Source organism: Apostichopus japonicus, chromosome 7 (assembly GCF_037975245.1).
Source record: "Apostichopus japonicus isolate 1M-3 chromosome 7, ASM3797524v1, whole genome shotgun sequence".
NCBI lineage: Eukaryota > Metazoa > Echinodermata > Holothuroidea > Aspidochirotida > Stichopodidae > Apostichopus > Apostichopus japonicus.
In genome coordinates this window covers 20181367-20195161 of record NC_092567.1, presented here as the reverse complement: position 1 = coordinate 20195161, position 13795 = coordinate 20181367, and the positions used below count along the sequence as shown (strand labels likewise).

Below are 13795 nucleotides of genomic sequence, written 5' to 3'. Positions count from 1 at the left end.
ATCTTTTAGCTTTCTTTTTAAGAGTTATATTTTTTCCAAATTACCATCGATGACTAAATACAAAAGAAAGTAAGAAATTTTGAAGTAATATGTATACAAAAAGTTATTTACCATATCACTTTGACATTGAAGCAACTTAGTTTTAGATGGAGTACATCATGATAGGTTAACGCAAGCATTCTATTCCATGATATGTAAATACTATTCTACAAAATCTTTCTTTCCTTAAGTTTGCCTTTTTTTTCTCTTTTTTCTTCATTTAATCTTCATCAACATCATTTCTGATAAATGTTATCAATATTTAATACGTCCTGTACGTTATCAATATTTAATACGTCCAATATACGTCCTGGAATTTAGGCAAGTTTTAAAAGTATTACTGACTGAATTGCTCAACAACAACAACAAAATTCTCCATTTTTCATTCAACCATCACATTTCTCAATGAAATAACACTCATTTGAAGAGTTAAATCCACTTTTGTCATTTGCTTATGCAAATGAGCATCAGGGAAACTGTTGACATAGATTTTGACAAGCATGAAATTTTGAGATTGGCCTTCAGTTGGATATGACAGAAACGTTCTCTTTCAAACTAAACTTCACTGTCACTGTTTTGTCGAGTCATGCAACACCTACCCCACCCCCCCCCCCCCACCCTACCTCACTTCCTGCCTGTTTTGTTTTAATATCGAAACTGTAAACGTTAACTCAAATTCTTTCCATTCTCCATTATCTCTGATGCCAATTCACTAACCATAATTACCGATATAACAAAAAATGTCATTGCATATATTCCGGCACCACTCGTTAAACTGTACTAGACCCCAAAAAATATCTCATCGATATTCGATGCGACTTTTGATTGCAACTTGAAATAAATCTTACTGCCTTACAAGATTTTTCTCAACATTTTTTAAAGTTGAAATGAAATGCTGTCTGGTAGTATGTTCAGAGTTGTCGGTCAGAGATTCCTTGGACGTTCGGAGACAAAAGTCAACCGAATATACCGAGTGTCGCGCGACCGTCGATTCACCCTGGAAAGGTTTAGGGAAATTAATTAAAGAAAAACAAAATAATTCAAAACAAGATTGGATCATAAAGAGGGAAGGTAATTTGCAAGAACCCGGTCAAATATCGACTCCATTTACTGTTCGAAAAATACAATAATTAAAGCAAAAAATTCAATAATAAACAATAGAATACATGTCTGGATTTGGAATAAAACAATGCTAAGTTACCATGCAAACCACCAAAAAAACTATTTTCCTTATTCCAGGAAGTCCAGACGAGTTTGTAATTTCTTGCCGTACAAAATACCTCTCTCAAGACAACCTCACTGATAGAGTGAAACTGATATCTGAAAATCTCCGACATGTATTAACTTGTTCTCGTTGTCAAGTTTAACAAATGTCAGCAAAAAGTTTCTTTACTTGCTAATGAATAATTCATTACCTACATATCATATTAGCATGCTCATCAATATTTCTACATCATTTCCTCATAATCCAACTTTTCACAGTGAATTTGATATCAGTCGATCATGCAATCAATAATTTTGACGATAAACTGTCGACAAATTAATTTTGAAGAACATGAATTTTTTGTTGGATATGAAGGATATGTTTGTTTTCTTCAAAACTAACTTCACTGTAATTTCATCAATCTATTTGTGAAATGCTGCACTTTACCGAGCTTATCCAACATGATTTGTTACTTGAGTGGTTTTCGATGCTATAAAAAATATATACTTTTAAGCATAAGCAGACACTGAACACCACAAAGCCCCTTTTTTAACACACACTTTCTTTCTTCATCATCCTTCAAAGCCATCGTACAGAGAAAAACTCACAACTGTTGGAACCTTTACCTTCACAATGATGACAACAGTTTAACTGTAGGATTCAAATTATGGTTAACTGTGACTCCAAAATAGTCTATAACCATTTTCATATATATACCATTCAAAATCAGGTTTTCCCACAAAGGGTGAGGAGCACACCCTTCAAATTAGACCCCCACCCCCAAGGCATGACAAGGTATTCCTAAACCAGAGAAAACCCTTCTTTAAATACAATCAATTAATCGCAGAAATCCAAAGGTATTAGTTATATTGAAGCCACTCATGTCTCAGCCAATCCTTCAACCACATCTAGTACACTCCTTTCTAAAATGACCAGGGTCTTCGATTCCCCCTGCCCCCCCCCCCACCACACCCCATCCTACTAGCAAGGCAGTGTTTCCTCCATCTTAGAGGTTTTCTCCCTGAAGCAACTGTCACTCCTTTTGGGAGATGGATCACTACTATGGACTTTAATAAAACATAATACTTTTTGACTAATATTTTCATACTATTTGAATTTTACCATATATATCATGTATAACTTTTTAAGTGATTCCCAACCCCCTTCCCTCCCCCTCTTCCTCCCTTTCTTGAAACATTAAAGCACATATTCCTCACTAAATCAGTGAAGTTACCATACAATACATACAGAGCAACATAATGCTACATGTCCTGCACAATTTCATTGCATGGGTAAATGACAAGCCAACACTGCATCAAAGATTTCTGGGCGAACTGACGATGAACAGTTTGAGATAGATGAATAAATTTGCATAAATTAAAAAGAATCAAGTTGCATTGAAGGCAAAGCTCTGAGCCTGTGGTATGGAATTATTATCTGCAGGTTTTTTAAACCATAAGTTTTGTAGTTGAGATTCACTAAGACAAAAAAAAACACCTTTTGTATTCACATTCTAGAAACTTATAATGTCCCGTCATTGGAGTTTTCAAGAACTCATTCTCAACATTTTCAGGAAATTTCTACGTTCTATTTTTTTCCAGCTAGAAAGAAGCCTTTACTTGCAAAGCTGTAACTAAACTATAATTTATTCATAAAAAAAAAAAAAATTGCTTCATAATAGTTCAAATATACACCACCTTTAAGGTAATCTGACAATCAGGAATTTAATTGTAATTGTCGTCTTTTTTAAATGCAGTTTGCATACTAATATAACATAACCCGAATGTCGACAGGACAAAATAAAACAAAGAGGAAACGTCAGATACAAAATCTTATTCCCAATTAAAAAAGACCTACGTATGTAGCAGGCTGAAAGAAGCTCTACCTCTTTGCGGAGTTGTAAAACAAAAAGGGTAAAGAAAAAAAAAGGACCAAAATATATTGGAATTTGCACCCGACTTGCAAATATACGGAAGCCAGAGAAAGAAATCATCTAAGAAGTTGCTTTATGCTTTCCTTCTCTGCACAATCTAAGTATGACTCTCCGCTCGGTGCCTTGCCGCTCTTATCTGCTCCCTGTTTGATTAAAAGAAAGAAAGACTAATCGGTTGAGACATCTGTAGGGGACACAATAACCACCCCCCTCTCCCCCCTCCCTTTGGTGAAAAACCATGAATGATTGACATATCAGATGCAAAATTTTATGTTTCATATGTTGCAAACCATTACAACACATTTACCTGCTGTCAGTGCAGGTTGTATTTCTGTACTAATAACCATCAATTTTTGAGCGATTACCATTTTACACATGTACCCGAGGCTCATTAGAATTCTAAGCGACCGGACAATTTTAATAGTCTAACACACAAGCAAGTAGTTCAGATCCTCAGATGCAACCAGAAACAAACACACAACAATAAACAAAAACTCAATAGGAAAAAAATAACACTTTTATGGCATTATTAAAATGACACAATTGAAAATGCAATAAAACTTTGCCTTGAATAAATGGTGATGAATATTTATTTACTATTTCTTTATTTATTTATTACTTATTTACTGCAGAGAAAATGTTTGTATTTATTGCTTGTGTTTAGGATTAGTGTTTGTTTTTATTGTGTAGTTTATATTTGTTTCTGTATAGCGCTCTATCAAATACATAGTAATAATAATAAATAATAATAGCATCCCAGGGTCCTCTGCTACTAATATGAAACATAAATGTTTCTGATAAGAGTTATTTGAATTTAACAAAATAATGGATAAATATGAGGTTAACATTTTCGCCTGCAATGTGGAGCTGACATTATACTCAATTTTAGCCTTAAAAGGAGCAGCAGTAGGGAGAAGGAGACGGACTGACAAACAGAGGTAAAAATTAATAAGGTGTTACCACCTTTCAAACAAAACGTGGAACAATTTCGCCTGCACGATTTGGTGTACATAGCTGTTCTTTGCGAGTGTTTTATCTTGTATTAAATTGCTACTTATGAAATTACACAAAACAGTCAGTGGATGCAAACTGCGATGCATCTTTTGTATATCGTTATTAAGCCAATGCTGATACCTGACGAACCTATTCCCTGAAGTGAAATCATTTTAATTAATATTACTTAATTTCCTTCGTCAAGGGGCCGGTCACATAATTTAAGACTAGATCCTTCGTTAAAGTCATAAAAGTTGAATTTGCAAACATTTCAGAATAGAATGCTCTGCACAATGTATGATGTCTTTTAAAATATCATGCTGTCACTTGGATAATTTTGTGAAATTATGGAAAATTGTTCGTACTCACCTTTGATAACAATAGACTAACGCAGGTCTCGTGTCCTTCCCAAATAGCAGCTAACAATGGAGTGATGCCATGTTTGTCTGCACACTGTAGCAACAAGTAAAAGGTGAGAAAAACAAGATTTAAAATGACGAACTCGTAAAACTTGTGCGTGCGCTATCAACCTTAGATGTGGCTGAGTGAGACACCCCCAGAAGAACCACCAGAAGACCTGCTTGGGGCCACAAAAGTTTGGCAAGCTCACACACTGGAAGTTGTATCGGATAGAACCAGGTTTAAATGACCGCAAAGATACCCCAAAGGCTGGTCACATGATGAATGCCAGACAATTTTCCACTGCACTGGTCCCTACGGACACCCGAAATTCATCCTCTCCTAACCTCTGGAAGATTGGGCTGGCATGAACTGTACCGTACAAATACATTGGAATTTACTAGATGCAGCAAACTTTCTAAATTTTACTACAAGCTGCACATTCTACAGCATGTTAAATGACAGATGCTCGACAATTTATCAGCTGCATTGGCCCCACCAGACACACTTCAACCCGCGCAACACTTCTCCCATCTCTCCCCACCCCCACCCCCTTGACGCTTTACACCTCGCACCTGACGATGACCCCCAGAAGCCTCAACTTTTATTTTGAGTTCAGTCTGAATCATACCTGAAGACCTTTGTATTTTCACTCTCATATTCTCAAGTCCAGTGGTAAAGCTCCGACATTCTCCCACCTCACCAGAATGTATTCAAAACTCTTACATCCCAGCCACTCAAGGAACTATCCATCTGGGTTTTGGACCGAGGGTGTTTTCATTTGGTTTTAATTTTATAGTACTCTCTATCCCACGTTTTGGAAGCCATGAACTTTGTTAAAAATATATAACCTTAAATAACTGTATAACTATGTAAAGTAACATGGATACTACAACATACCAAACCGAACGTTGCCAAGTGCAAAGAAAACTTTTGAGCTCCACGACACAAGGAAGAAACTGCATATACATACAGTATTAACTGAGTGACTATTCACTAAGGATACTGCACGTACTGTCATGAATTTTTACGATCCATCTGGCAATAAATCTAATTAATCTATCTGTTAGACATTAATTCCTTGTGTTGTGAAGATAGTTTCTTATCGCTAACCGGGAAACTGAAAGCAGTATCCAGGAAACAAAAGACGACAGGTTAATAGCATCTGAGACTAGGGATACGATAGCACGACGTATCCAGTAACAGAATTGCAGAAATAGGGCGAAGAAACTTGTGATATGAATACAGTATGTTAGGCACAAATAGCTTCTAGTACTGGCTATTCGATACTGTTAGACTATGCACAGTATGTCTGAGGCTTACCGATTTCTTACGATTTTGGAAATTTTGAAAATGATAGAATGTCAATCTGGAACAGGAAACAAATGGGGAATTTAATTTAGTTTTCAAATGTTGTGTACCACTTTTTGAAGTCTCTGAAGTTTGTCCCTAATGAAATTACAATTGAAAAATCAAACTGCTATATATATACATCTCTGAACTAATCTAGCTATTTTGACCATTTTCCATAGCATTTTGGGATGCGATACCGGATAAATTAATCCCCCTGGTGACCTACTCTATGTTCGCATTTCAGTACTGAACACAGTACTTAGCGCTGAATATATACAATTTACTATTATACTATATATATCACTCCTCTTTTCATAGCTCTCTTCCACCCTTTTTTCTCCACATCTTTCTGTCTTTGTCTTTCTCTAGTGTATTCCCTACCCCCTTCCCTTAATCCTCTCTTTGTCCCTCCACCTCTCCTATATCTCCTACCTCTCCTCTTCCCCTGTTGGTTTCTTTCTTTCTTCTCTCCATCCCTTGTCTACTAATCCCTTACATCTATCTCTCTGTGTTCACCATGCTCATTAACCTGTCTGTATTCTGTGCGTGTTTTTGTCCTTCATGGTACTGTTACTTGTCATATAGCCTTTGAAGAAGGCCAACTTACTTTTACACATTCTCTTTCACAGGCTCTCTACTGGATAAGCAGTTTGCTAACAGTTTTATTTTATTTTGAATATACATACACATAATTGTTCTTAACATTTATTCCCACTGTTACTTGCAGTGATCATGCACTGAAAGAAGAGCTAGTACTCATAGATCTGTAGTTTAGTGTCCAATTCTCTAGACAAATTGCTTTATCCTTTATGTCTGTGGAGATCCAGACATAACTGAATTATTCAAATCATTTTTGTTATTTTTTCCTGCCTCCTACATTTTCCAATCAAAAATAGCCATTCTGACTATCACAAGAAGCATTCTCCATCTAAGTTCAATCTCCAAACAAAAGTTCTAACTTTGTTAAAGATAACAAGGAAGAAAGATCAAGACATATTCAATGAGTTAAGAGTATGGAAAAAAAAACAAGCCAATTATAGTCTTTAATGCCAACGCAGGAAGGAATACGTGGTATAAAATAAACATTGCGGAGCTCAAGTTTAAAACTGACCTAGCATTTATCTTAAAGGGCTCAACAGGTTACACGTACACATCTTATGAAAGCACCTGTAGCCCTTTATCTTTGTCAGCATATATATATATATAATATATATATATATATATAGATCCATACACAGTTGTCACTAGTATCAATCGTGGAATTAATTTATCCCGTATCAAATTACAAAAATGCTATGCAATATGAATGAACAAGTGACAACAATGTGTACAAGCATGGCTTTTTGTTTGTCTTTTTGTCTTTTACACAGTAACCATAGTATATATGTGATAAGGTCTACACAATATTCACAGACTTCGAAATTGCAAGACAAGATAGGAGAACTAAATAATTCGGGCAGTGAATCTGCATCAATGATGGGAAACACAAGGCAAATAGAGTCTAAATTAACTCCTCAAAGTTCAGTATCGTCACTTTAAGACCACGTTTAGGCTGAAAAACTCTATGACGATGAAATATGACTATGTTAAGTATATACCTACACATATTCAGTTCTGGACTTGAATATTTAGCTCAATTATGCAAAAGAAATTTCATACATTACCATTTACAAGAAGGAAATTTGATAACAAAAATAATAATTATAGTCAACAAAATTGTCAAAGGGCAGCAGGCAATCCTCAAAAAATCATTTTGAAACAATGCCATGTGTGTCTACAACTTTAATGCCATAACATGCTGTACTATTTGTCACAGTGTTGAATTCCCATTATACCAAGTTGAATTCATTGTTGCATTGTATGCTATCGTCCAGTTGGTACAAACACACAAATAGATTTTCCATCTTGTGTACTCCACATGTTGTGTTTCTTGTACTATCTACAGTCTCATTTCTTACGCTCGGATACCACACTATAAATGCTAATGAACTTTTTCTTTAACCATCTACGAAGTGCGCAGGCTGTCCTCCTCAAAGATTTTGACCAGTGAGAAAATCAAGTAGCTTCACTGGGATAAATACCTTTCAAAAATTATAGAACTGACTGCCTTCTTCTCCTACCCCCTCCACCCCTCCCCCTGCCAACCACCTCCACAGCCCAATAACAGTTTAAAAACAAAAAGTTGAAATTATCTGCTATTCCTTTAAAAAGTGATTGATAAACTGTCAATGACCAGGAAAAGTTTTCATTACCACCTAAATGTTGAGAATATCATCGAATTCTCGCTCAACAAACCAATATTTGAATTTTAAAAGCAAAACTCAGAGAAAGAAAATCGGGTAGGGTTTTCTTAGGGTGATCAACAGCAATATTACTTAACAGTAGTTTGGGTAATACACAAGATTGGTGAACATTGTTGAACAAAGTTAACGAGACTAGTTTGAAAATGAAACCAAGAATTGCAATCATCGTGTAAATTTAATATCAGTAAGACAAATTAAATAAGGATTGTCTGCCTGTACTGTACTTCAAATCATGTTTACTTCAAAAATTTTGATGACATAGCAATTCCAAAAGAAAAGTCTATTTTCTAGCAAGTAATATGAAACTACCTCAGGAAGCCATTGTGTAAATTTGGGCCGAAAAAAGTTTTGGCAAAATATACTCACATTGACTTCAGCTCCTTTGGAAATGAGGAACGTAATGACATCAGCTTGACCGTAGTCGGCAGCAATATGTATTAGCGCTCTACCCTGTAACACTTGTGCATTCACATCGAAACCGGACGCCTGCGGTTTAAAGATACGTAGTTTGTATATCAGTGAGTTTAGAACATTTACGTAGATTTGTCAAAATCATCGGGTAAATGTGACAAATGCAGCTACTTTTGCACATATGTGTACATTCATGAGGAAATTGTGAAGCATGTTTTACTAAATTGAGAGCTTAAAAAAGCAATCGAACTTATAATGTAAACAAGCAAGAGATCCACTCATCGTTAAAAACACAGAGGAGAGTATTCGGTTCTTTCGTAGCGATGCTACGTGTAGCACTGGTAAAGAAAAGCTGTTCCTTGTAAAGACTGTTGATACCGGCATGCTGAAAGGTACAACACGGTTACCGTGGTGGAAGTATTATTTTTGGGGGTAATAAATACACATGGATCTTTCTTTCAATTCTGGAATTCCACGGAAATAGCTCAAGATCTGTTATCGACCATCTTCCTAGATCAAGATCAAACCATTCAAAGGCTCTCAAGTTTTCAAGCTTTTATGAAAATATCTTGAAAATTTTCAGATATCGTTTTTAAAAACTTTGAGTGATCATAAAAAAAATCTGGATTATTGGATAGCTATGCAAATTAATTGGAGCCATGTGCATCTTATTTAAAGTTTGTCAAAACTGAGCGTCAAATATGCAAGAGATTTAAATGATGGTCAATAATTGTCAAACATTCCCCCCCCCCAAAAAAAACTAATTGATACCATCAAAAGCATTGCTTTCATTAATACATTAATGTACAACCATATATGTTATTCAATTTTCTCAATGTTGAAAAATAACGACGGTCAAACAAAAAAAACAATCAGTGACCTTTTAGATGTGCAGAAGGATATAAGGTGGTAAAACCAAGAGTCCCATGGCTTCTTTATCTGGAAATACGGGTGTTACTAAAACGAATGACAATTGCGTTACACATAACGAATGACAATATGTTGTACACACTAAAACAATGCGTTGACTAAAACGAATGACAGTAATGACAGCACAGACATTTGCTTCAACCGGAAATCACAGTTCAGACTTCGTGGGTATATTTTTCCGATATTAATTGTTAGAAACTAACAATACTATAATCTTGAAACGGCTTCAGTTATCTTTCTATATAAATCTACAGTACAGAGGTAAAAAGCACAGCACTCAAGCGCATTCTCACACAAAAACTTTCCCTGTGGTTTCTATCCGTAAATTACACCAAAACCCTGCAACCACGTTATATGCGATTTTCCTCCAATCATTTTTGCGCAGAAAACCAATAACCGCATTTACTCCACTCCGTTAATCATTCTATCTCTTCTCAATACTGTCCTTCGTTGTCATTCGGTGTCATTCGCAAATGATAATTAACCCTGTACAAAGTCAATTGTCATTCGGTCATTCGCTGTCATTCGTTTTAGTTTGTCCCTGGAAATACAATTGGGGAACATGGGAAGGTGGGGTGGTGACATTAGGGAACAGTATATAATTGTACCTGAATAGAGTGGCTGACATTGCAAAGATATATCTGGGTTTGTAAAATGAAAATATTATTTTCTCCTTAATAATATTCTTTTGGAATGTATGCTCTAAGTTTGAGCAAAGTACTTACAATCCATGGATGAAAAAATGGTTCATGACAATGATAGAAAGTACATGCCAAATGGTGGCCACTATCTGAAAAGTTGCAGAAGTCTAACATAGAATCACAGAGTCCACTACCACAACATGGCGTGTGCTTTAGTCATACAGACTTATGTAGGTCTACAATTAAAGGCATTAAAGATTCGCCCCAAACAGCATGCGGCCATCTGAAAAAGTTAACTTTCTGTTGCTTGCAAGTGACGTTTTGTTTGTGTCGCTACAAACTGCGGACAGTAATGAAATGCCTGGATGTCAACAGTACATCATTTCCTCCTTGCATATGCCTGCAGTTAGCCGAACACATGATTAGCTTAGACCTGTTGGAACTGTAACCTAACTTTACGTTACTTGTGGCATTGATAGTGATGAGCCTAGGAATAGCTAGGTTAGTAATAAGCCTACACTACAGTCTACAGTAGGCCTAACTATTAACACCATTGTCATGCAACATGAAAAGTTATTAATTTTCCAGCCTATAATGTGTCTGACACTAATTTACAAATTACCTCAGCTTGACTTTTGAGTGCATCCAAGTCTCCATTTTTCACGGCCCACACCAAACTTTCTGCCATGTTTTTTCTTCTTCTTTTTCAGATTTATAGTTTGGTTGCAGTTTGCAGTGAGGCAGATAACAGGCCTTCTGTACCTTTACTCACAAGCAAGTACCATACGTACTGGAACAGCCCTGAACGTGTACAACAATGATTGCAACTCTGACCCCGGAAGTAGAGCGCGCACGACCAAAACAATTATGTAGCAAAATGAACTTGAACGAGCTGGCTAGTAAAGTTCTATGACTATCTTTCTCGAAGTGGACGTACCCTGTATCGCCGCAGCGATCATTTACGCGCGCAAGGGGAGGGTTGTGTGTGTGTGGGGGGGGGGGGTATGGGGCGAAGGTGAGAGGGTTGGTATAGACTATAGGGACCGGTCCATGGCCCCTCCCTTATTGTACCAGTCGATTGTCCGTCAGGGTAATTAAAACTCTGTTCAGTCACGTATTCTCTTACATTCATTCAGAAGAATCTGAATCTGAATGGGTTAAGTTAACAAACATCCTACTAGAGGACATAAACGCCAACCGAGCGCTCAAAAGTATGAATAAGAGTTATAAGTTACAAGCACTGCGTAGTAGTGTCCACACATGTATAGTCATCTGCCCGGTATAGGTTACAATTTACGGTGCTGTGCATGGCCGAGTGGATAAAGGCGGTGGCATTTGAAGCAAATGAGGCTTAGAAAATCGGGAGGTTCCGGGTTCGATACCCGACCGAGTCATAGTAAGGTGGAGATATTCATCCAAGAGCAAATTTACGGTTTGTCCCATCTGAAATAACCTCTACAAATTGAAAAGATTCCAAATTTGAGTTCTAATGTTGAATTGGAAGCCATCCGGCGTGTTAGTTGTAATCCATCATGAAGCTGTTGCGGATTTCTCCCACAATTGGGGTTGCTAAAGCGTCGTAAAAATAACTGCTGATTTTTAATTTAGCTTAGTAGAAAAACAGGAGGACACTCAAGTCCCCATTATTATTATTATTATTTATTATTATTAATTCATGGCTCCTCCATCATGGACTTGCCTGTTATGTCTATAGGAGGGTGCCCAAATATACATTAAAATAAAGCTCACCCAGGCCCTAATCATGGCTAGGCTTGCAAGAATATCGGCAGTTCTTTGAGGGTGTGTTGGAGTGGGCGGGGGGGGGGTGGTAAATTTCCATTGCCGCACCTGTGCCCTAATGCTCTCTATGATACGCCGCTGATAAAGTAAGTAGAAACGTTCTAACAATGTCATCACATCTAAACTAACGCTGCAGGACGTTTTGTCGGTTGTACCGCAAATACTTGGATATATGTATGTATGTGTGAATATATCTATATCTATATATATATATTATATATATATATATATATGTATATATACATATATATATATATATATATGTGTGTGTGTGTGTGTGTTTGTGCCTGCTGGATACCACGAGAGGTGACTGACTGAAGATGACACTATACGTATATTTAATATAGTAAAAATTTACGGTTCGTTTATTTAGACCATCTCAAGTTTGCTCCGTAATTATTTCCATATATTAATTTGGTCAGCAGGTTCTTAACTCCGCTATCCGGGTTTTTCCCCTATAGCCTAAGCTTTAAGATATAACCCCCAACCCCCGCAGTTCCCCTCCCCGTGGAGCTCGGGTATACGACACCGTCAAATCCCGACCGATTTGACGTTATTTCTCTTGGATGTCATGATTATCTGTTGTTCAACTAATAGTTAACTAGAACGAAATTCAGCATTAGTCAATTACATTCAGCCGGATTTCCAAAACAACGAATGATTAAGTTTAACTTGCCTGCATAAACCTTAATATGCCGTATCGCTTTCCGTGCAGTCTCCAAGAGAAATAATAAATGGCGATAATTTGAGAGAGGTAATTACCCGTGTCTTGTTCTAGATATATATGACGAAAATTGCTACGGGTACCTATACACAGTATATGCTGACTGTGTCGTCTGCCGCGGTAAACATAAAATAAATGGTCTCTTACGAGTTCTCAATAGAACGCCTATATGCTAATCATTATAACGTTAATTCTAATAATTAAAGGAACTAAGTTTTTGCTCGTGGTATTTATTTTGTTGAGTCCTTGGGTGAGAGGAATTGTCATAGAGAAGCTTGTCAACCAGTCATGGACTGGGATTTCTATGTACGTTATCGTGAATCGCGAAACCGTACAACAAATATTGGATGAGTTTTATTACGCAAACGTATCCGGCTCGTGTCATCGTAAGTATATACTAATGTTATAGCTGAGCTGAAAGCTTTCAACTAAGGTAGGCTACGGTATATAGAGATCCTGCGAATAGGCTGTAGAAAATCTGTCACTTTTTTTGGCCACCGTGTTTGAATGCATGCCGTCAGTTCGTTATTTTGTATTCGATTTGGCTGAAATTTCGTCAGTGGTTTGTGTGAGTTAAAGTTTTCATACACGCGATCATGATAGTTTATATAGGCCACTCACCATGTTTAAAAAAAAATATTGGCATGTGTTTACGAGTAATTAAGCTATCTTTATTTTAACAATCTCCGATAGCTAACCTGCAACCACCATTTTTCTGATAATTGTCGACATGTAACTTTTTCTTTCGTTTCTTCTCTTCATGTTGAAAGGACCTCGATTATTTCTCCCCGAGAAACCGGCATTTCCCAATATTTTGAAGGCAAACGAGCACGTGATCTATTTCAGTGCTGGTGAATCCGTTTTCACAGATTTCTTGGATGAGACAGATCCTTGCCTCTCTAACGAAGAAAGCGGTGTGACCTTTGCTATACCACTTCTTACGGACAAGCCACGTGGCGGCCTTCCTCAGTATTCCTTAGCTCTCGGTATTCTTTACGATCGACATAATAAGCAAATAGATAAACCAAATTTAATCATTCCGTATCTTCCAGTAGACGAACTCAC

The 13795-nt window shown here is 36.8% G+C and overlaps 1 protein-coding gene across 1 annotated transcript; it reads right to left on the bottom strand.

Moving 5' to 3' along the window:
- Positions 1–10: 10 nt before the first annotated feature.
- On the bottom strand, positions 11–10995 carry LOC139969661 (myotrophin-like). The gene is made up of 4 exons (XM_071974799.1): positions 10829–10995; positions 8591–8710; positions 4539–4622; positions 11–3319 (listed from the first exon to the last, which is right to left on the bottom strand). Exons 1-4 carry the CDS (start codon positions 10892–10894, stop codon positions 3233–3235), a joined length of 357 nt encoding a protein of 118 aa, XP_071830900.1. The 5' UTR covers positions 10895–10995; the 3' UTR covers positions 11–3232.
- Between the last annotated feature and the right edge of the window lie 2800 nt (positions 10996–13795).

Excerpts from the sequence above, each read along its gene's own strand:
- LOC139969661 (XM_071974799.1), bottom strand. The coding sequence starts at position 10,894 with ATGGCAGAAAGTTTGGTGTGGGCCGTGAAAAATGGAGACTTGGATGCA. Across the intron at positions 8,711-10,828 it reads CACTCAAAAGTCAAGCTGAG|GCGTCCGGTTTCGATGTGAA; the intron begins GTAATTTGTAAA and ends TTTAAACCGCAG. Across the intron at positions 3,320-4,538 it reads TTAGTCTATTGTTATCAAAG|GGAGCAGATAAGAGCGGCAA; the intron begins GTGAGTACGAAC and ends TTAATCAAACAG.